General features: G+C 34.3%; 1 protein-coding gene across 26 annotated transcripts in view; it reads left to right on the plus strand.

Annotated features, from left to right (window-relative positions):
• Window positions 1–22,733, plus strand: part of nrm (neuromusculin) — an 819,260-nt gene that overhangs the window by 715,811 nt on the left and 80,716 nt on the right. For all 26 annotated transcript variants that reach the window (XR_010953392.1, XR_010953393.1, XM_067786931.1 and 23 more), the window contains one exon: window positions 19,590–19,771. Coding sequence is in view for 24 of the 26 variants with exons in the window: in XM_067786931.1 (XP_067643032.1) it covers window positions 19,590–19,771 (182 nt within the window). In the remaining 2 variants the exon portion in view is untranslated. The remainder of the gene's footprint in view (window positions 1–19,589; window positions 19,772–22,733) is intronic.

Genomic DNA, 22,733 nt, shown 5'->3' on the forward strand with positions numbered 1-22,733 from the left:
ACTTATAAACAAATCTTGCATATAAGTAAGTATAGCTGCATTTTCATTTATATTTATGCGTATGCATACATCATTCGTTTGTTAGCTGCAGGCAACAGCAGTATGTTGCAGCTGTAGTGACAATGTTGCACGTATCAAGTTGCAATAAAACATGCAGTTTGCTAAAAATTCGATTACTGCAATTTTTTGTTGTCAATTTGTATATAGAAAGCTATGCTTGGTGCTAGTAATGCTAACTTAGGTTTTGTGCTGAAAGACATTTTGGGCAGATACTCCTCCTAATGGTTATTCACTACTTTGCAATTATGTCTTAGAACTATTTTGGACTTGCCACGCTAAATATACGGCCTTAAGGATTTATAAACAATTTCTAAGGAACCAATATCTACTGCAATCTAGCTTCTTCCAAAATATATGTAGATTTAGCTAGAAAATTATATTTAATATGAATCACTTAACGATATTTTGTGTAGTGATGGGGAATAACATTATTATTAAACAAATATTTTGGTTATATCAAAAGCACAATATTATGTATTTATTGCCTAACAAAAGCAAGAGATTGTCAGAGAGAGTTTAAAGCCATCATACTCGCAGTTCAGGCAACAATTTTTCCACGATTTTCTATTGCCTCCGTTGACGAAAAAACCTTTGATAATCAAGATTATTTTAAAAGTGAATTGCGTTTTTGCTTTGGACGCAAAACAATTCCAAATGCAAGCCTAAAATTCCATTAAAACGATAAAAAGATAATATTATCTCGACAGAAACATCGAAAAAATCTAATAAAAGGAAAAGAAAATATGTTACAGAACCATCATCTCAGAATTATGGCCAAAAAACTCTTCCCAAATGAAAATACTATGTTCTCAAAATGTTCCATATAATAATAGTAACAAACCCAGAAATCCACCCAGATAACCCACTATCCGTCACGATTTAAATTTTTTTGTATTTTGCAAGTTCACGAAATACAGGGGTTTGTTAAGATCTTTAACTGCTCAGATACAAAGCAAGGTCTTCTTTTTATACTCAGTTGAGCAGAGCTCACAGAGTATATTAACTTTGATTGGATAACGGTTGGTTGTACAGGTATAAAGGAATCGAGATAGATATAGACTTCCATATATCAAAATCATCAGTATCGAAAAAAAATTCGATTGAGCCATGTCCGTCCGTCCGTCCGTCCGTCCGTCCGTCCGTCCGTCTGTCCGTTAACACGATAACTTGAGTAAATTTTGAGGTATCTTGATGAAATTTGGTATGTAGGTTCCTGGGCACTCATCTCAGATCGCTATTTAAAATGAACGATATCGGACAATAACCACGCCCACTTTTTCGATATCGAAAATTTCGAAAAATCGAAAAAGTGCGATAATTCATTACCAAATGTGGATTCAGCAATGAAACTTGGTAGGTGAGTTGAACTTATGACGCATAATAAAAAACTAGTAAAATTTTGGACAACGGGCGTGGCATCGCCCACTTTTAAAAGAAGGTAATTTAGAAGTTTTGCAAGCTGTAATTTGGCAGTCGTTGAATATATCATGATGAAATTTGGCAGGAACGTTACCCCTATTACTATATGTCTGCTTAATAAAAATTAGCAAAATCGGAGAACAACCACGCCTACTTTTTAAAAAAAATTTTTTTTAATTTCAAATTTTAAAAGAAAAGTTAATATCGTTTTAGTATATAAGTAACTTATGTCAACATTCAACTCCAGTAATGATATGGTGCAACAAAATACAAAAATAAAAGAAAATTTCAAAATGGGCGTGGCGGAGCCGCTCTTTTTCATTTTTCATTAAATTTGTCTAGGATACTTTTAATGCCATAAGTCGAACAAAAATTTACCAATCCTTGTGAAATTTGGTAGAGGCTTAGATTCTAGGACGATAACTGTTTTCTGTGAAAAAGGGCGAAATCGGTTGAAGCCACGCCCAGTTTTTATACACAGTCGACCGTCTGTCCTTCCGCTCGGCCGTTAACACGATAACTTGAGCAAAAATTGATATATCTTTACTAAACTCAGTTCACGTACTTATATGAACTCACTTTATGTTGGTGTAAAAAATGGCCGAAATCCGACTATGACCACGCCCACTTTTTCGATATCGAAAATTACGAAAAATGAAAAAAATTCCATAATTATATACCAGATACGAAAAAAGGGATGAAACATGGTAATTGTATTGGTCTATTGATGCAAAATATAACTTTAGAAAAAAACTTTGTAAAATGGGTGTGACACCTGCCATATTAAGTAGAAGAAAATGAAAAAGTTTTGCAGGGCGAAATCAAAAGCACTTGGAATCTTGGAAGGAATACTGTTCGTGGTATTACATATATAAATAAATTAGCGGCACCCGACAGATGATATTCTGGATCAACCTGGTCGACATTTTGGTCGATATCTCGAAAACGCCTTCACATATACAACCAAGGCCACTCCCTTTTAAAACCCTCCATGTTTATGGCGATATCTCGAAAAGGCATCCACCTATATAACTAAGGCCCACTCCCTTTTAAAATACTCATTAACACCTTTCATTTGATACCCATATCGTACAAACAAATTCTAGAGTCACCCCTGGTCCACCTTTATGGCGATATTTCGAAAAGGCGTCCACCTATAGAACTAAGGCCCATACCCTTTTAAAATACGCATTAACACCTTTCATTTGATACCCATATCGTACAAACAAATTCTAGAGTCACCCCTGGTCCACGTTTATGGCGATATTTCGAAAAGGCGTCCACATATAGAACTAAGGACCACGCCCTTTTAAAATACTCATTAACACCTTTCATTTGATACCCATATCGTACAAACAAATTCTAGAGTCACCCTTGGTCCACCTTTATGGCGATATCTCGAAAAGGCTTTCACCTATAGAACTAAGGCCCACGCCCTTTTAAAATACTCATTAATATCTTTCATTTTATACCCATATAATACAAACAAATTCTAGAGTCACCCCTGGTCCACCTTTATGGCGATATCTCGAAAAGGCGTCCACCTATAGAACTAAGGCCCACGCCCTTTTAAAACACTTATTAACACCTTTCGTTTGATACTCATATTGTACAAACGCATTCTAGAGTCAACCCTGATCCACTTTTATAACGATATTCCGAAAAGGCGTCCACCTATAGAACTAAGGCCCACTCTCTTTCAAAATACTCACTAACACCTTTCATTTGATACCCATATAGTACAAACAAATTCTAGAGTCACCCCTGGTCCACCTTTATGGCGATATCTCGAAAAGACGTCCACATATAGAACTAAGGCCCACGCCCTTTTAAAATACTCATTAATACCTTTCATTTGATACCCATATCGTACAAAATAAATTTTAGAGTCACCCTGGTCCACCTTTATGGCGATATCTCGAAAAGGCGTCCACCTATAGAACTTAGGCCCACTCCCTTTTAAAATTATCATTAACACATTTCATTTGATACCCATATAGTACAAACAAATTCTAGAGTCAGGCCTGGTCCACCTTTATGGCGATATCCCTAAATGGCGTCCATCTATAGAACGATGGCCCATTTCCTCTTAAAATACTCTTTAAACCTTCCATTTGATACACATGTCATACAAACACATTCCAGGGTTACCCTAGGTTCTTTTTACAACATGGTGATTTTCCCTTACTTTGTCTCCACAGCTCTCAACTGAGTATGTAATGTTCAGTTGCACCCGAACTTAGCCTTTCTTACTTGTTAATACTAGCTTTTATTTGCACATAGTTAGAAAATTAATAAACTGTCCATAACTACTTTTAACTTAATGTGTAATAACTCAGAGCAACTTCATATTGCACCTTAGTCAATTGCGAGCTAAGTAAGAAATCTGAAATTTTGAATGAAATTCATGCTAAGTATCTCTGAAATTCATTATGTGACGAATATTAGTGACACTAAGTGATACTCACACCACTAATCTGATACTAAGTAAGTAATGCAACAACAACAATAAAGCAAGCAGTCACTTGTATCTACATAAGCGAATCAATCATTATGTCTACACATATGTACGTACACGCAGCGGAGAGAAAACGCACAAACACATGCATATATCATATCTGAGATTCTCACAAAAGTAGGTAATAATTTGTGCAAGTATCACTCACATATACACGCGCATATGAGAAACTATACTTGCATCTGTAGATATAGCTGGTAATTTTATAGCTGGTAACTAAGTTAAATTCTAGAAACGCCTAGAAGTATGCGAACGAGGAAATCACAGAATATAAAAGGAGGTAAAGCTGAGAATCAGTAATCAGTTTGATTTAAGCACGCTTACACTTGAGCAGTAGAAGTGTTATTGTGAAGTACTTTAATAAAGATCATTTTGCATTATTGAATAGTGGAGTTATTTATTCAACAGTTTAGTGATTCCAACGTTATTAGAAGGTTGCAAATAAGCGGAATTTCCCAAAAATCGTTACAATTAGTCTCACTAATTACCCAGAGAAGGATTGGTTAAAATAAAAATAACTGCAGTGCCAATAAGCTTTTTGCCTTTCCTTAATACTGTGATTGTACTCTACGTGAGCGATATATATGAAGATATGTTGCGAGTCACATCCTATCTTCAGTCTGCTAACATTTTGCCTAGGAGTAGCTTGTTCCCATGACTTAACGTCACTTGTCATCTTAGTGCTGAGGAAGCAGTTAAGCGGTTACTGCAGGAATAACCTAACGTAAAAGAATGGCCAAGAGAAATAAGACTGATTTACTTATAAAATCAAATCAATTCAGTTCATTTACAAGCTAATACAATTTTCGTTAAATTGAGCCTTCATCCTCGATATGAAACTTACTTATTAATTTAGAAAAGTGTACTTAACTTTTTTGTGTGTATTCCTGGTTATCTTTATGTTTTTTTTTTCCAAAGTGGATCTGGGAATGGTCTTTAATCCTCAATTAATAATTGATTTGAGTTAGTGACTGGAATCTTGTTCCAAAGTATATACTTTCTATAATTTATCTACAAATGATAAATGCAAAAATAACTAATCTTTGCTTATTATTAAATTTTTTACTATGCCGTGTGTGTGTGGTCAAAAGGTTGATCGTGGTCAGCCGAAAGTATGTTGTGCGAAGTGCAATGACCTCTTCCACTTAAAGTGTGTGAACATATCATCGACTGATCTCGAATTTCTTCTCGCATCAAACAGACATTTTTTCTGTAAATCTTGTACGGCAGAGCGGCGCGCCTCTATACGTAGTCCGCCACCAAACTCTCTCTCTAGTGCCGTAAACAGTATCGGTAACAATATGAGTGCAAGTGAAAATATAAGTAACCAACAACTACTTTTGCTTGACTTTTCTAAAAATATTGAGGCGTTACGCGCTGAAAATGCTCTCATTCTCACTACAATGAATGCGTTAAAAGACGATAACATTAAACTTTCGCAAAAGCAAGATGCTCTATTTGCTGAAGTTCGCTCTCTAAAATCTTCGATTGTTGATAAAATCACAGAAATCTCTACTTTATCATTGGAACTAAAGAATGTGCATAGTGTTGTTGCTGCTTTTGCCAATGGGCAAAAATCAACTCGTGCTGGTTCTTTACAAAAAGATGACAATAAAGAATTGGCTGAAAAAACAAAGAAGCCAAGCAATAACAACAAAGACAATAAATCTGATGCGAGTGCAAAATCAATGCAGGCTGAATTGTCTAAAAAAACAAAGCATCCAAGCACTAAAAACAAAGACAATGACATGCTCGCGGGTGCAAAAACAACGCAGCCTGTAAATAAATCGGCGACTAACAATGTCTCGGCCTCTAAAGCTAAACAATTAGCTAATATAGCTAAACAAAATGCAAATACCAATTCGGCTGCAACAACAAATCAGCCTCTAATTGATTTGTCTTTGACAAACACAACCAGTAGTGACTCTCAATCGGTTGCCATGCAAAGCAATAACACTATGACTGCAAAGAATGTGATGCCGTTGAAGTCTGCCAGTGAAACTGTCCCTACTTATGCTGACGTCACTATTATGGTGAAAGGTAATAATAAACATTCTGCATCTGATGACGTTGCTTCTGCCAGTGAGACCGTGCCTACTTGTGCTGGCGTCACTATTATGGATAAAGGCAACAATAAGCAATCTATATCTGATGTCGTAACTTCTGAAATTAAGACAAATAAATCCAAGAAGGCTGCTACTATCGTTGTAGGCAGTAATGTAAATGCTGATCTTAATCTAGCTGTTCGCCTAAAATGGTTACATTTATCCTCATTCAAGCCGTCAGTTAATGCAAGTGATATTATCAGTTATGTATCAAAAAATGCGAATATTTCGCCATCTCTTATTCATTGTTATAAGTTAGTAAAGAAAAACACAGATTCTAGCTCGTTAGTAAGATGCAATTTCAAACTTGGGGTCTCGACTTCAATCTATAGTAAATTACTAGACCCTTCTATATGGCCAACTGATGTTAAAGTAAAGCCGTTTCGTTTTTTTCAAAAGGGCAAAGGCCAAACGCTCAACCCCTAGTAAATAATCCGCAAAATTCAATTTTTAATAATGTAAATATTTACTACCAAAATATCTCGGGGATGAGAACTAAAGCTAAGGATATTTTCTTAGTCACTTCGCGCTGTGAATATGATGTGTATGTCATAGTTGAGACCTGGCTCAACAATGATTTCTTTGACGCAGAATTTTTTGATACTACTTTGTTTCATACCTATCGTAAGGATAGGGATCCAATCAAAACGGGATGCCAAAGAGGTGGCGGGGTACTAATTGCCGTAAGACGTACCCTCCTCTCTTCTTTCGTTCAGCTCCCCAATACTGACTCGCTACTGGACCAACTGTGTGTCTCTATTTGTGGGCTGTTTGGAAAGCTGTTTATTTGTGTTTCGTATATTCCGCCTTGTAGTAATGAGTCTCTGTACTGCGCGCATGTGAATAATATTTTTGAAGTTTACGAAAAAAATGTAAACAGTCATTTTTGCGTTTTGGGTGATTTTAATATGAACAGGGTTGTTTGGTCAAAATTGCTAAATGACAATCTATTAACACCTATGAATGTCAATCATCAACATGAAATATATTTTTTAGATACTCTTTTTAGTGCCAACTTTGTTCAGATTAATTCATTTGTGAACCAGCTAAATAACATACTGGATCTTATTTTTGTCGATGAAAATTTAATTTCTCACTTATCTGAGTGTCAATTTCCTATCTGCAAATCGGACATGCATCACGTACCCTTATCTTTATTATTAAATTTCATTGAATTTGTACCTAACAACAATACCACTCAAAATACTCCCTCCTACAATTTCAAAGATGCAAATTTTGATGCACTCAATTCGCGTATTGCTGAAATTGACTGGAAGTCTATTTTCTGTGCTAAAAATGCCTCTGAATGCTTTGAAATTTTACTGCTGCAGTTATCTGATATATTTAGTAGAAATCTCCCCCTTCTTCGAGGCAAAATACATAAATTACCCTGGTACAATACCAGGTTAAAAAAGCTTAAAAATCTTAGAAATAAGTATTTTAAGTTGTACAAAGCAACCAACGACTTTTCATTTAGAGATCGATATTTATTATACATGAATCAGTTCAATGTGCTTGATAAGTTTTTATATAATAAATACATCTCCCGTTTCGAAGAAGAGTTAAAGCAAAATCCCAAGGCCTTTTGGAACTTTGTCCGTACAAAAAAAGGTTGCTCCAATATTCCAACCTCTGTCAATTTTAATGGCATTAGTTCAAACAGTTTAGTGGAAACAGTGAACCTTTTTGCTGATTTTTTCAAATCTAATTTTGTTGTTGACTCTAATATTTCTGATGTTAGGGTTGGTTCTGATACAGCTAATTCCTTGGACTTTGGCTCATTATTGGTATCGGAATCAGATATTATTATTGGCATCTCGTCCCTACAATCTTCTTTAAAAAAAGATATTGATGGGCTGTCTTCTTTTTTGGTTAAAAAATGTAGTAGTTCGCTATGCGTGCCGTTGTGCCATATCTTTAATGTGTCATTGTCCACTGGCGTTTTCATTGATCGATGGAAATTGGCTTCTATTACTCCAATCTTCAAGTCTGGAAATAAGAGCGAGGTAGCAAACTACAGGCCAATCTCTAAACTATCAACCTGTTCAAAACTGTTTGAGAAAGTAGTAAAGGAGAAGTTGGCTTTTGCTATTAAAGGAATAATCGATCCATGTCAGCATGGGTTTGTTGCGTGTCGTTCAACAGTGACAAACTTAGCTGTTTTTTCGCAATACTGTGTTTCTGCTTTTAAGGATGGGTATCAAGTTGATACTATATATACAGATTTCTCTAAGGCGTTTGATACAGTGTCCCACAAGATACTTCTTCAGAAACTTGAGTACATTGGTTTCCATTCAGCTTTTCTGTCATGGTTAAAGTCATACCTGACAAACCGAATTTTATTTGTTGAAATCGAGAATATGAGGTCGTATGAGTTCTTGGCAACCTCTGGGGTGCCACAAGGTAGTATTCTCGGTCCAATCTTATTTGTTATCTTCATTAATGACGTCGGCTTATATTTAAAGCATTCAAATTATTTACTTTATGCTGATGATTTAAAACTGTTTAGGCGTATCACCACTGTATCTGATGCATTGCTCCTACAGAGAGATTTGGATGCTCTTAATGTGTGGGCTTCTAATAATCATCTGAGACTTAACAGTAGCAAATGTTGGCATATAACGTTTTCTAGATCTACAAGTGCGCTTACGTCAACATACTATATCGCTAATACATATCTTGCCTCGGTCAAAGAATTTCGTGATCTTGGTGTCATTTTCGACTCTTCGTTCACTTTCGTTAACCATGTTAACTATCTTATACCAAAAGCGTATGCTAATTTAGCTTTTTTACGGCGTTATGCGAAGGATTTTAAGGACCCATACACTAGGAGTATATTGTATAATTCATTAGTGCGATCTAAATTAGAGTACGCCTCTATCATATGGAATCCCATTTACAGCACATACTCTGCTAGAATTGAAAGGGTTCAACGTAAATTCATTCGATTCGCCCTCCTACCCCTTCATTTTGTTAATCCCCTACCACCTTATATAAACAGGTGTATGCTTATAAATGTTATGCCACTGCATGTCAGACGCTCAGTACAACATTTAATGTTTATTTACGATATTATCTCTGGTACTATTGATTGCTCAGCTCTGTTGGAGCAGTTAAAATTTCTAGTTCCTAGTAGATCTCTACGCTCTCATAATATATTCTACGGTGAAGTTCTGAGAACCAATTACCTTAGCTTTGCCCCTCTCACAAGAGGTCTCGAAGAGTTTAATAAAATTTCCAGAATGCTAAATCTTGACTTTGCAATGCCCAGGCCTTTGTTTAAGTTACGGATTGAGTCTTACTATCGAGAAAATTTATCTCATCCTTGAATTAATTAATTTTAGTTGCTTAGTTTTAAGTTAATTTGCAAACTTGTAAATCTAGTCAGTAAGGTTTCTGCCATTGACTCAATAAATATGAATATGAATATGAATATGAATATGAATATTCTTTACAAGCAAATAATTTTTCCAAAAGCGCTATTATGCCTTTGAAGACTTATCACATAGCAGTGGGGTATCTCTACCTCGCTGTACTTGTACGCAGGGTATTATAACTTTGATTAGATAACGGTTGGGTATACAGGTATAAAGGAATCGAGATAGATATAGAATTATATATATCAAAATCATAAGTGTCGAAAATTTGATTGAGCCATGTCCGTCCGTCTGTCCGTTAACACGATAAATTGAGTAAATATTGAGATATCTTCACCAAATTTGGTACACGAGCTTGTCTGGACCCATAATAGATTGGTATTGAAAATGAGCGAAATCGGATGATAACCACGCCCACTTTTTATATATATATAAAATTTTGGAAAACACAAAAAACCTGATTTCTTAGTAAATAATACACCTAAAATATTGAGACTCTTGATAAAAATTTGAAAAAAACATTTTAAAATGAGCGTGGCACCGTATGCTTATGATAAAATAAATTTTAAAAATATTATTAATCATAAATCAAAAATTGTTAAACCTACCGTAACAAAATTCGGCAGAGAGGTTGCCTTTGCTATAAGGAATGTTTTGAAAAAAAACTAACAAAATCTGTTAAGTACCACGCCCACTTTTATACTAAAGATTTCTAAAAGGGTCGTGGATGAATAAAATACGCTATATCTTTGCAAAAAAGAGCTTTGTGTCAATAGAATTTTACTTTCTAATTTGAATTATAACATTAAATTGGAAAACACTACAATTTTTGAAAATGGGTGTGGCACCGCCTCTTTTTTTCTAAGCAATTTTCAATGTTTCGGGAGCCATAACTCGAAGAAAGATTTACATATCGTAACAAAATTGGGTACACATATTTTCCTTATAGCAGGAAATATTTCTAATAAAAATGGATAAGATTGGTTAAGAACCACGCCCACGTTTACGTTTAAGGTTCGTAGGCAAAAATAATAAGTTAAATCTTAGCGAAAAATAGTTTTGTACGAATCGTATTTTGTGCCATTATAACAAGAAATGGGACAAAATTCAAATCTTGAAAAATGGGCGTGGCACTGTCTCTTTCTTACAATGCATTTCCCAACGTTTCTGGAGCCATAACTCAACGAAATATTTGGTGCACATGTAGGCCTTTTAACAGGAAATATTTTCTGTGAAAATGGACTAAATCGGTTAAATCGCCTTCTCTTATATAACAGATTTTGTAAAAGTGCGTAGATGCTGGTAATAAGTTATTTCTAGTAAAATTTGGAAAATTTCGTTAATAACCCTGCCCTTTTTTTTTGTAATAACGCTTTTTAGTACAATGGCGCTTGTGTGTTTATGTTTATTGTTCTGTTATATCTTTATTTTAAAACAAACAGTAGGGAAATCCCCATATCTGAAGGAAAGGTCATTGGTGTTAACCTCTGTATCCTTTTTGTTTCTTTTAAACGAAAAATAGTGCAGAACAGAACCATATCTATATGTATTATTGCGCAGCCTTGTAATACTATCAAGCATACAAAACAAACAACACCAGCATTTCAAGTGTACAGCTGGGTATGTAATGTTCGGTTTCACCCGAACTTAGACTTCCTTACTTGTGTTCTTTCAGAGTTACAAAAATAAAAACGACATTGCACTATAACAATACCTTGCGACAATAAATAAAATAAATAAATGTAAGGCGCGATAACCTCCTAAGAGATCTAAGGCCGAGTTTCTCTTCCAATTTGCGTCGTGCTCCTCTTGCTTTTCCCTACAAATTGGCCGGCTTGCGACAATGCTTGAGGAAAAAACAGCTTAGACTTTTCTTTCAAACCTTGGATACCGGATACTTATTTAATTTTAGTGAAAAAAAATTGAACTAGGTTGGGTTTCATTATTATCTGCATAACAAAAGCTCTTTCTAAGTTATGCATATAAGAGCATGCCTAATTTAAAATCTCTTAACACCACTTTCTTGTTCGATTTCCCAACAATTTCGTCATGCCATCGCCCTTTCAGTTTTCGCTTCAATAGTAAATGACACATATTTCCACAGATATTCTATCAACTTTACTTAAGTTGCTGCCTCAACCATGCTTATGCAATCTCGACATTCATCTTGTTTTTGCGCAATCCATCAGCCACACAGCAACATGGAATGGGTTTGAAATACAATAATATTTCCTTATCAAGGAACTAAGGTTATAAATTAGTTGATAGTAAGAAAGTAGTTTAGGCTTAGATCACAGCTGTTACGCCCATAGCTGTGGCATATAGCAACTATTTTGTCGCTTTAAATGTTATTCAGTACACAAATGCAAAATCAAGAGCATACCACTTTGCTCTGTATATCTGAATATTCGATCTCTTGTGAAGTGGGTATGAAAATTGGCATTATGATATGTGCGAAAAACAGTATATTCTTTTTAATTTTTTATTTAATTTTTTTACTGTTCCTCCAATCATCGCTCGTCGGTCTTCAAGCTCGCCGCGCCAGCTATTTGACCATTTCAGCGGTGAATGGTTTTTCCAATAAATTGCTAATTCCACTCTGGTTTAAGAAACAATTTTATAAGCTATAATTGGGGCCGTTACTGACCCCACTGTTTGATTTTTTCTAGATTGATACATTTTTTTTTTTTTTTTTTTTTTGAATGTATTTAAAGGCGTATTTTCAGATACCGTCATAATCTAAAAATAAATATGAAAAAACAATATCTATTTAATTTTATGAATAATAGATTAAATAAAGCCCTATCTCATAAAACATTTTGATGAGAATTAATAGCTTTTATATTAAATAATATATTGTTGAATTTTTGAGCTGAGGGCCTTCAGCTACACTATATCTCATAAAACTTTTGAAAAATGCTCTGTTTCAAAACTTGTTTCGAAAACGGCCTATATATGGATAAATTCAATATATGTTTACGTTAGTTAAAATTTTTTTATGAAAAGAATTCTAATATAATACGTTCCACAACCGAGTTTTGAAATAGGACATTTTTGAAACAAATCTTTGGCTAGGACCTCATTTAACTGACAGGTGAGATAGGCTGATATTCCACACAGCCATTGATCATTAGTTTCCAATGAAAAGAATTTTCCGTTATTCAATTGTACAAGGTAAAGTAAAAAGCGTGTATTTGGCAACGTATGGTACGATTGTCTCAATAAGTAAAACTAATTTATAACATCTAACTAGAACTATATGATTTCCTCTGGGCTCGTATTAGCAAAGCCTATGTTGGTTTTTCAATTCGCTGACAAAAGAACTCTTATACTGTCATTTAACATACTTTAAGTGGTTTATGTTTACCGCACTCCGAGATTTCGACTAATTATTTTCTAGATTATGTCTGACACATTGCAACTTTTGCTTTTATTTTATTCACTACCTGTCACACAGCTTACTGCCCAACGTTGAATGCTTGTTGGTAGTACTTTTTTGAATCTGTGGAAACTGTGTTTAATTAAAACATTCAATTCAATTCAATTAATTATTTAACACATTTATACAAGTGAGACTATTTTCTATTAAAGTACATCGATATTTGGATATGTGTACAATACAATAATATGGGTATAACAATATTTATATTAATATAAAAGAAATAACAGAAATAGACAATGTAGATTCGGGAAAATAGCTAGAATAGTGTTTTTCGTATATCAAGAAATTTATACAAAGCCAATTAAAAGCGCGATGCATTGGGCTCATTTTTAATAAAATTAGGTAATGGGTTTCATACTTTGATAGTACTGACAAAGAACGTCCTTTATGATGAGAGATATTTATGGCGTGGAACGATGAGGTTACGGGTTCTGTCAGATCTAGCAAAACATAAATTTCGGAGAAGGTATTCTGGTTGTTTTTTATAAATTAATTTATTCAGGAAAATTAGATTGCGATTGTTTAGGAAGGTTGTAAGACTGCAAGCAAGTATTTTAAACGAAGACTCTGATATGTGCTCAAATTTACGCTTCGAGTAGATATATCTTGCGCAATTGTTCAATGCATGTTGTAGCTTATTTCTAGACTTGCAGTCTATATCACCAAACACTAGCCCTCTAAACGAAATGAAAGGAACTATTAGTGGTCTGACTAACATTAATTTAACATTTGGAGGAATGAAAGCAACTGTGTACCACAATTTCCTTAACACAATTCAAAATAAATTTTTGATGAAACGTAGTTAATATGATCAACACAGTTAAAATTTGAATTTAGTTTGAACCCTAAACTACTAACGACCGACTCATACTTAATGATAATATCCTGTATCCGGAGAGTGTGACATGCAAATAGCTTTTGTTTTAGACGCATTTAGATTTAAATTTTATCACTCGACCACGAAGAGATGCTTTCGAGATCCTCGTTCATCCTACAAACCAAATCATCAGATAAGCCAATAGGGCGAGATAAATATATTTGTGCATCACCAGTATATAGATTTATTGAAACACTTTTGCAGCAATGAGTAATATCGTTAATGAACATACTGAACAAAATTGGTCCAAGTATAGATCCCTGAGGCACCCCCGAGTACAGGCACTTCGTCTCAGAGCAACCACTTTTAACTACTTCCCTTCAGCCAACGATTTGTAAGATAGTTTTCGAGCAATATTGAATCACTAGAAGAGAATCCAAAGTAGTGTCGTAATTTCATTAAGAGAATGGAATGATCTACTGTGTCAAAGGCTTTCGAAAAATCTAAAAGTGACATCACAGTCAAATCACCCCTATCGTAGGCAGGGCGGATGTCTTCAATTACCTTGAGTAAAGCCGTCGCACAACTATGGCTGGCTCTATAACCATACTGGCATTCTGAGAGAGGGTTGTTCATATTGAGGTGTTCGGTGATTTGGGCCACCACTAACTTTTCCCAGATTTTAGAAAGAGCGGGTGATATGCTTATCGGCCTTAAATCCATTGGCAAACAGCAGATGGCTTTTTAGCAATAGGAATAACTTTTCCTATCTTCCAACATCATACAAATTATAACAAAAAATATGAATGTGCACTATCAGCAACATTCACTTTCATGTAATCGTTGACCACGAAGTAAGAATGTTTCTGCGCCTTATTTGTATGCCGTATTTCTATTTTTTTAAGCATTTGTGTGTCGCCTAGATTGTAGGTCTGTGACTTAAGTGCGCGTTAGCTGCACTTGTGTTTTTGTCACTTTTATGTATGCATATGCATGACTGTGTCGCACACATATAAACTAGACTACCTTTTCGCCTTTTTATTCATGAATGCGTCCGACAAACGACTATGCCTCGAGTGACACTCGCTTTCATTCGAATCTTTTGTGCGTAAAATTACACAATTTCAAAAACTGCCGCTATGACCCACTGTGTAGTAGGTTATATTGCAAATGCACTTACCATCGCGTTATTGCTGTTATTAAAACCAGTAAATTTACACAACGGAAAGGGAAAAGATTTGTGAACGCATGTGGCGGCATAAATTTGAAACACAAAATAAGTAATTTGCACTTTAGTATGGAAATCTAGTGAAATTTATGCGGCCGTTTTCTTGGGCTTTCAAATTAAGGAAATACTTCGGTTGGAAACAAATACATCTAATTTAATTACATTCGGTCTCTTGTAGTTAACTTGCACATTTGTTGCGAATACTCTCAAAGAGTCGTGGTTGGGTGCATTCATAGTCCTTTTTGTCTCGCCTGAGCGCTCAGAAGAGATCTGTGATATACTTATGAATCTTAGCTGCCTGGCGACTAAACGCTTGTCTTTCTGGATTTGTATATAATTTAACACTATTTGCGATATCTTCAATACCGTTAGAAGGGGATGACCTTGAGGGTTCAAAGTGAGATGTTCGGCCTAATAAAACAAGGTCGGTTTTTTCGTGCTTATGGCATATAACCAACTCTCAAGTACATCGAAAAGACAACAAGCTGCAAAAGCCAGTGGCAGCATAATTGAAGTCACTCTGCTTAGTGTTGCCGATTTGTGTGCTATGCTCAAGATCTATGCCCATAGTTAGCGCCTAAAATTATACTGTATTCAATTGGATCAACTAACGTTTTTAAACAGTTTTATATAGCTTGACTTGACCAGGGATGCACCTTAACGTTAAGCTAATCGTTTATCAAAAAATGTCCACCGTTTCCGTTGAAACACTTTGAAATATTATCGATAAAGAAATTATCAAGATAAATTGTATCTCGTTTTTAACCGAAACGAAAAGCTTTCGTTAACGTTAAAAACGTTAACAAAAACGTGATACTTTATGTTCGAATAGTGCTGGCAATGCTATAGCCATGGTGAAGCCGTAAGGTGGTAACAGTAAGCGGACATACACACACAAACTCCATGTAATTTGTTTGTGTAATTCTTTGGTGGTAATGTCAAAAATACTCTGAGAAATGTTCGTACTGTCAAAATTCATGAGAAAAGTTGCAATTAGCTTGGCTAATGCTTTCACCTTTATTGAGCCCGCCATCAATCAGCTTTGCCAGCATAGTTTGATATTAATAATCAACATAAACGATTTGATTTCGTTTTGATATGGCAGAAAACGAAACAAAATCATTTCGTTAATTTGACGTTCTTAACGTTAATAAAGGAAACGAAATGACTTTGTTTCGTTTACTAACGTTAATTATCGTAACGAAATGATATCGGTTAGTTGGTTAAGCATGCCTGGACTTGACAGGCAGGCCGCATGCACGGCCGTTGTGAACGAATTTTGTAATTGAAATTTAAGTTACTTTCCGATAAGCTACAAGCTTGAAACTTGGAATATAGTTCAGAACCCGATGACAATGCAATAATAAGAAAAAAATCACCGCTAGGTGGCGCAAGGATCGAAATATTCGCAAAAATCGTATTGTGGTCCGACTTGGCTCATATTTGGAACACATAATACATACAAGAATAGAAATCGACCTATGAAAAAAAGCGCCGCTGGTTGGCGCATGGATCGAGATATTCACAAAAATCGTATGTGTGGCCCGATTTGGCTCATATTTGGAACATATAATACATACAAGAATAGAAAGCGACCTTTGAAAAAATCGGCGCTAGGTGGCGCAAGGATCGAGATATTCACAAAAATCGTATTTGTGGTCCGATTTGGCTCATATTTGGAACACATAATACATACATGAATATAAAGCGACCTATGATGCCTGATATGGCTCATATTTGGAACAAATATTGCATACAGTCCGTACAGTAGAAGTGACATCAAAATATTTTGCAGTTGGAGAAGGGACAAGCATACGTGGCGCAGAGTCGAGTAAAGTCTTTAGAAGGATTATGTATTGGGGACTTAGGTTATAACAAATTGTCAGGAAAGAGTCCTTGTAATAATGAGGCACTAAATGAACTAAATAGAATGAGAAATAATAAGCAATTAAATAAAGGCTAAAAACTTTAAAATAGAATAATTAAAAAAAAATTTTAAGTTAAACTGTTTTATTGAAAACAATACTTACATGAAGTAATAATAATACGAAAAGCTAGAAAATAATTAGGTAGGTCCTAGGTACTAGTCATCACACTCCTTATCAATCTAGGGCGTTGATCAGGCAATTAAATAAAAGCGTTGGACATGTCATATTTCTATTGATAGTCATAAGTCAAACCAACTGAACCTTAATCAGGTTATGCTACGCCTCACATTTTTAGAAATTTCACGCGCCCAACGCTTTTATTTAATTGTCTGATCAACGCCTTAGATTGATAAGGAGTATGATGACTAGCTTTTCGTATTATTATTAGTTCATGTAAGTATTGTTTTCAATAAAACCGTTTGATTTGAAAAATTTTTTTAAATTATTTTATAAATTCATAATTTGCTGCTGCTGAAATCATGAATTAGCTCAACCCGAATCATCTACGTCTATTGATTTTCTATCATCTCTTATACTCACAATTGATTTCTGCAACGAAAATCTCAGCTCTGCATAAGCAACACCAAAATCACTACAAACTAATATAAATTCAAATTGACATTCTTCACCGACAAATTGAATGCAAACTGAAATTCCGTTGCAAAAACTTTGAAAATCAATAAACCATAAAGCGACATCATTTTGTGGAGTTCATTCAACCATTAAAAGTATTAAGGAATAGTTATATAAAACGCTTTAGAACAATGCTAAGGAATACCATTGGTTTGCTGTTGAAGAAAATAATTTATTTGGAAGCGATTTAAAATTCATTAGCCGCTGCATTATTAAGCTATTGAAGCGTAACTTGAACGATAAACGTTGGTTGATAAGTATTCAATTTGAATTAGCAGCGATGAAGAGGATGATGTGGAGAGTGTGTTATAGACAGATACTTGCTTAGTGGCATGAAAACGAAAATTTAATATAAGTTTTAATCCGTAAAGTTGGAATGGATTGTTTAAAGAGAGTAAGGATTGTTTTTGAAGAGCGCTTCCTTTGAGTATCTATACAAAAAAATTGGTGCAGGATTTTAGGCGCACGAATATGTAGTGCTTCATTTTTAAATGCTGTAAATGGAAAGCTATTAAAAATTAGAATTGTACCATAGTGTTACAAGTGAGAAGGAGATCAGCAAAGAGAGAGATGAAATTAATGAGGTATTAGAGAGGCTGTGTAGCGCAACACTTTTAAGAGGTTTCTAGCGGAAATTGCAGCTCATACAACATAATTTTTAGTAAAAGCAAACCATGGAGAATACTGTTAGTTTATCAAGCGAGGGAGTCGGTCACGGATAGATGTTGAATGACCTAGAAGCTCAAAAGTAATTATATCAAATCTTTCCCGCTATGACCGGACTGGTAAATTAATGGTACTACTTATCGGATCCATATACACCAAAGGACTATCAACATTGATAAAGTCCCTTGAAATCCTGGAGGATTGTCTTTGTCGCTAGGTAGGTAGGTAGGTGAGTCTTTGTCGCTGCAATAGCAAGATAGTGAGCAAAGATCAGATTTAAATTTATTATATTTCCATTTTATTGCATACTTTTTGGCACTTATATAAAAAATAATATTCAAACTTTGATGTTTTTACAAAAATATTAAAAAAAAAATGTTTGGAAAAAATGTATTTAAATGCACTAAATTTTTGCACACGATTTAAAGAAACCTACATCACCTGCTCAATTAGGCTCACATGCATACACACACACGAAATAGGAAACATTTGCTGTACGCGCGGAAGGACCTAGCAATGTATATATGTAATTTTTATACACATGCATATAATAAATCTGCGTGTTGAGTTTACTTTGGCTAGTTGACTGGTTGCACCATCGGCATTCGGCCAACTGTAGAGCGTAATTAATTTTATTGTAATTATTGGTCGTGGCAGCAATGGCAAATGGCGTATTAAGCCAACTTGTCGGAAGAGTTAAGAATGCACGAACGGTGGTGGCCTTTAAATCTAGGAATGTAATGAAAGAGACGATCTCCCTGTGAGTGCTTGAATCTCTTGCTGTGAATGTGTGCGTATTAATAGCATGAGGATGTCTAGGCTATGGAAGAATGAAAATTTATATAAAAGTAGCTTTAAAATTTGCAGTATGTAATTTTGTAAAAGAAATTGCAAATATATATACGATATTAATAAATTATCATTTTTGCCTCCTTTCGGGCGTTGTATGCACAATTACTTACGAGAAGTTGGTTGAAATATTACCTAATTGCAGGTAATGAATATAAACGAGCTGTGACTTGGGATTAAAAGTATATCAGTATGTATAAAGTATGTATTGTTTTAAAGTAAGTTTCGCAGGAATAATATTCCTTGTGGTTAAAGTTCTTGGAAGAAAGCAGCCCTGTTCGATATTATTGGCTGCTTAGGTAGCAGCTCTATACAACAATAGCAAGGCAAATATCAAAAGGAAATTGAATTGAAAAAAAAAACTCGGGACATTAAACTTAAAATTAGTAAAATAATCGACAAACCAGCAAATCTGTTACTGATTCCACATTTTCACTTATCACGTGCTTAAAACTAACAAACTCAAATGCAAAACCTAAACGTTCCACTGTGAAACCAACACGAATTTAATTTGCTTTCCATCCATTTTTATTTTATTTTTTTCCAGGTATCGCAACGGTGATTTAGTCAATGTCAACGACACAGAACGTTATGAAGGCGGCAATTCAGAAAATGTTGCACTAGTTTTACGCTCCACAGACAAAGAGGATGTCGGTAACTACACCTGTCAACTATCAAATGCCATTGGCAAGGGCATATCTGAACAACAAATTGATCTTGACGTACAATGTAAGTGTCGTAAATGGCCATTTGAACTCATGTATGTATGTATATGCTTGTGTTTAAAATTGGGTATAGTACAGTGACTCTAGAAATGTCTCTTGATATGCGGTCTTGTTTAATATTCGCGTCAGCGTGATACTAAAAATATCCACTTAAATTTTTTTGTTGCTTATATATTTTGTTTTTATGAACTAATTATACATTTTAATAACGTAACTAGATAACTTGATAAACATACCCACCTGATCACCGCAAATAATTTTTAAAACTTAACCCAAGAGTTGTTTCATTAAATAAAACTATACTGTATATTTTTTTACAAAATATAATAAAACTTGACAATTTCGTAGATTAAATTTTCTTTAAATTTTGAAATATTTTTAATAACTTTGAAATTTTTCCATTTCCTCAATTAAAGTTTTAGGCAATTCACAAGGGCTCCTATCCGCCGTATTTGCTATGCTTTGATCAAGTTTTATATTGGAAATCATGCAAAACTTTGAAAACATATTTTTTTTTTTTGGGTATCTATGTATGTTAATTCTAAAAAAAAGGCATTTTGAATTATTTAAGCTTCTATAATTTTTTCATAAAAGTCTGCATTCAAATTAATTTCATTATATTTCAAAAATTTAAAATTTTTTTAATTTATTGTCTTATTTGATTTTTAAAACAATTAATAAAATAATAAATGTAATATCAAATAATTCCAGTATTTAATAAATTTGTATACTTTTCCAAATTAAAATTAATTACTTTTTTCAGCTTGATTTCGAATTTTGTTCATAATTTTTTAATTTTAATTTATATTTTTGTTTTAGTTTTGAAGAAGTATATAAAATTTGTATCCATTTTGGAAAGCTTAGGTTAGGTTGTACTGGCCGGTCCATGAGGACCTCACATAGATTGAATAAGTCCGTGGTGTTACCAGAAATTTGTTTTAACGACCAAACTGAAAAACCCTATCAAAAACCAGGACCTATGTTATAAAATAACTCCGTCCTCCTGGAAAATACTAGAAGCTTCCTAGGATTTAAGCCACTTGCTGCTTCTAGATCTGACAGCTGTATCACTCCTAATAGCTGGAGTCTTTGCCGGCAAGTGCAGGACAAGAGCACAGAACGTGCTCGATTGTTTCCTCCTCCATCCCGCACTTCCTACATCTGCTATCACTGACCAAGCGTCAAGGCATGTGACGCCAGAAAGCAGTGTCCAGTCAGAATACCCGTCATGAGTCTACAGTCCTCTGTTTTTAATGATAGAAGCAACTTTGTTAGTCTAAGTTTGTAAGACCTACACATAATCTTCGACACTTTGCAGCCCCGCGCTTGAACCCACGCCTTTCCTGCTTGGTCGATCATGCGTACCTCTCGCCTTCACTTAATTCGCCTAGTCTAATTAGAACGTCTACGGAGCAAGCTTCAAGGAATGCGCCCTTTTTAGCCAGTTCACCCGCTTTTTCATCTCCATCTATACCCATATGCCCTGGGACCCAATATAGATGTATGCTTCTCCCTGTCCTGATTCTCTCCAGGGACTGCTTACACTCTAACACGCATTTAGATGCTGTGGTATGCGAGATTAATGACTTAATTGCTACTTGACTGTCAATATAAAAGTTAACACGATTACAGATTGGGCTATTTTCTTCCAGGGTTTCTACTGCTTTGGTTACGGCTACTATTTTCGCTTGGAAAACGCTACAGTAATCCGGCAGCCTGTAGGATCTGTTTATTTCCGTATCAGCACAGTATACCGCAGACCCTACTCCTTACACTTTGAAAAAGTATCCAAAACGTTTATGCTTTTAAAAATGTTAACTGTTTTTATTTTATTCAAGGTTCTATTTGACCTCAAGGCCAGAACAATAATTTTTTTCTATTGATAATTATTTTTATTTTTTAATTTCACTATAATTGATAATTGTACTTTAGCTGCGCAGATAGACTCATCTCGAAGGGTGCTAAGCCTTCATCATCAGTACGCTTTAGGCACGCTGCGCTAGCTATTTAGCTATACAACGGTGGTTTGTTTGACTGATAAATTGCTACTTCTATTCCTTCTTGCCAACTATATTTATTCAACGTTGCACCATCTGTTGCAATTCACTGATAATGCTGGATTTGTTTATTGTCAATTACTTTGTTTGACATTCCCAAGTGCTTGTGGTTTATTAACAATTGATTTTGATTTTATGGGCCCTTTGGTAAATGATTCATCGTTCGATTCGAGCTCACTTAGCACCCTTCGAAATATATCTATCTACGTAGCTATGGCAGGTTGTCTGAAAAATTTTCTACTTACTATTCCAAAAACAAAATACAATTTTTCAATTAAGAAAAATTCAAAAATAATAATTATCATTAGAAAAAATTATTGTTCTGGTCTTGAGCTCGAATCGAACCTCGAATCATCTATCAATAGGCCGATAAAAACAAAAACATTTTTCTATATATTAGTTACGTTTTTTTAATTTTTATGTAATCACAAAAAAAAATTCAATTTTACATTTTTCTGGTTTTTCAAGCTTAAAACTGTCATTTCTTAATTTTATCGTATTAAAAAAATTTTAATTGAAACAAATTTTTTATTATTATTGAAAAAAAAATTATTTAAAAATTTCTTGAGAGTTCAAAAAAAGTTTTATTGGAAGGTTTCGTTACTTTTTTGATTTTTTTTTTTTTCAGAATTAGAAATCAGATTTTTTTTAAATACTATGATTTTCAAAAAGTTTGTTTTTGTCTTTTATTTAATTTTTATTCCAAATAAAAAATTTTGATTTTGATTTAAAAAAATTTTATTTTAAAAATCTCTTAAAAAAAATATTTATAGAAACAGAAAATATGATTTGATGATTTGAAGTTCAATTAGGTGTATTATAGACAAAGTTTTCAGGGTTTTCCTATAAATTCCTTACAACTGTCTATATCTCATTAATGTGTACGTTTTTGTATTGAAAGAGTGTTTG

The sequence above is a fragment of the Eurosta solidaginis genome, chromosome 5, assembly GCF_040869045.1.
Source record: "Eurosta solidaginis isolate ZX-2024a chromosome 5, ASM4086904v1, whole genome shotgun sequence".
NCBI classification, from domain to species: Eukaryota; Metazoa; Arthropoda; class Insecta; order Diptera; family Tephritidae; genus Eurosta; species Eurosta solidaginis.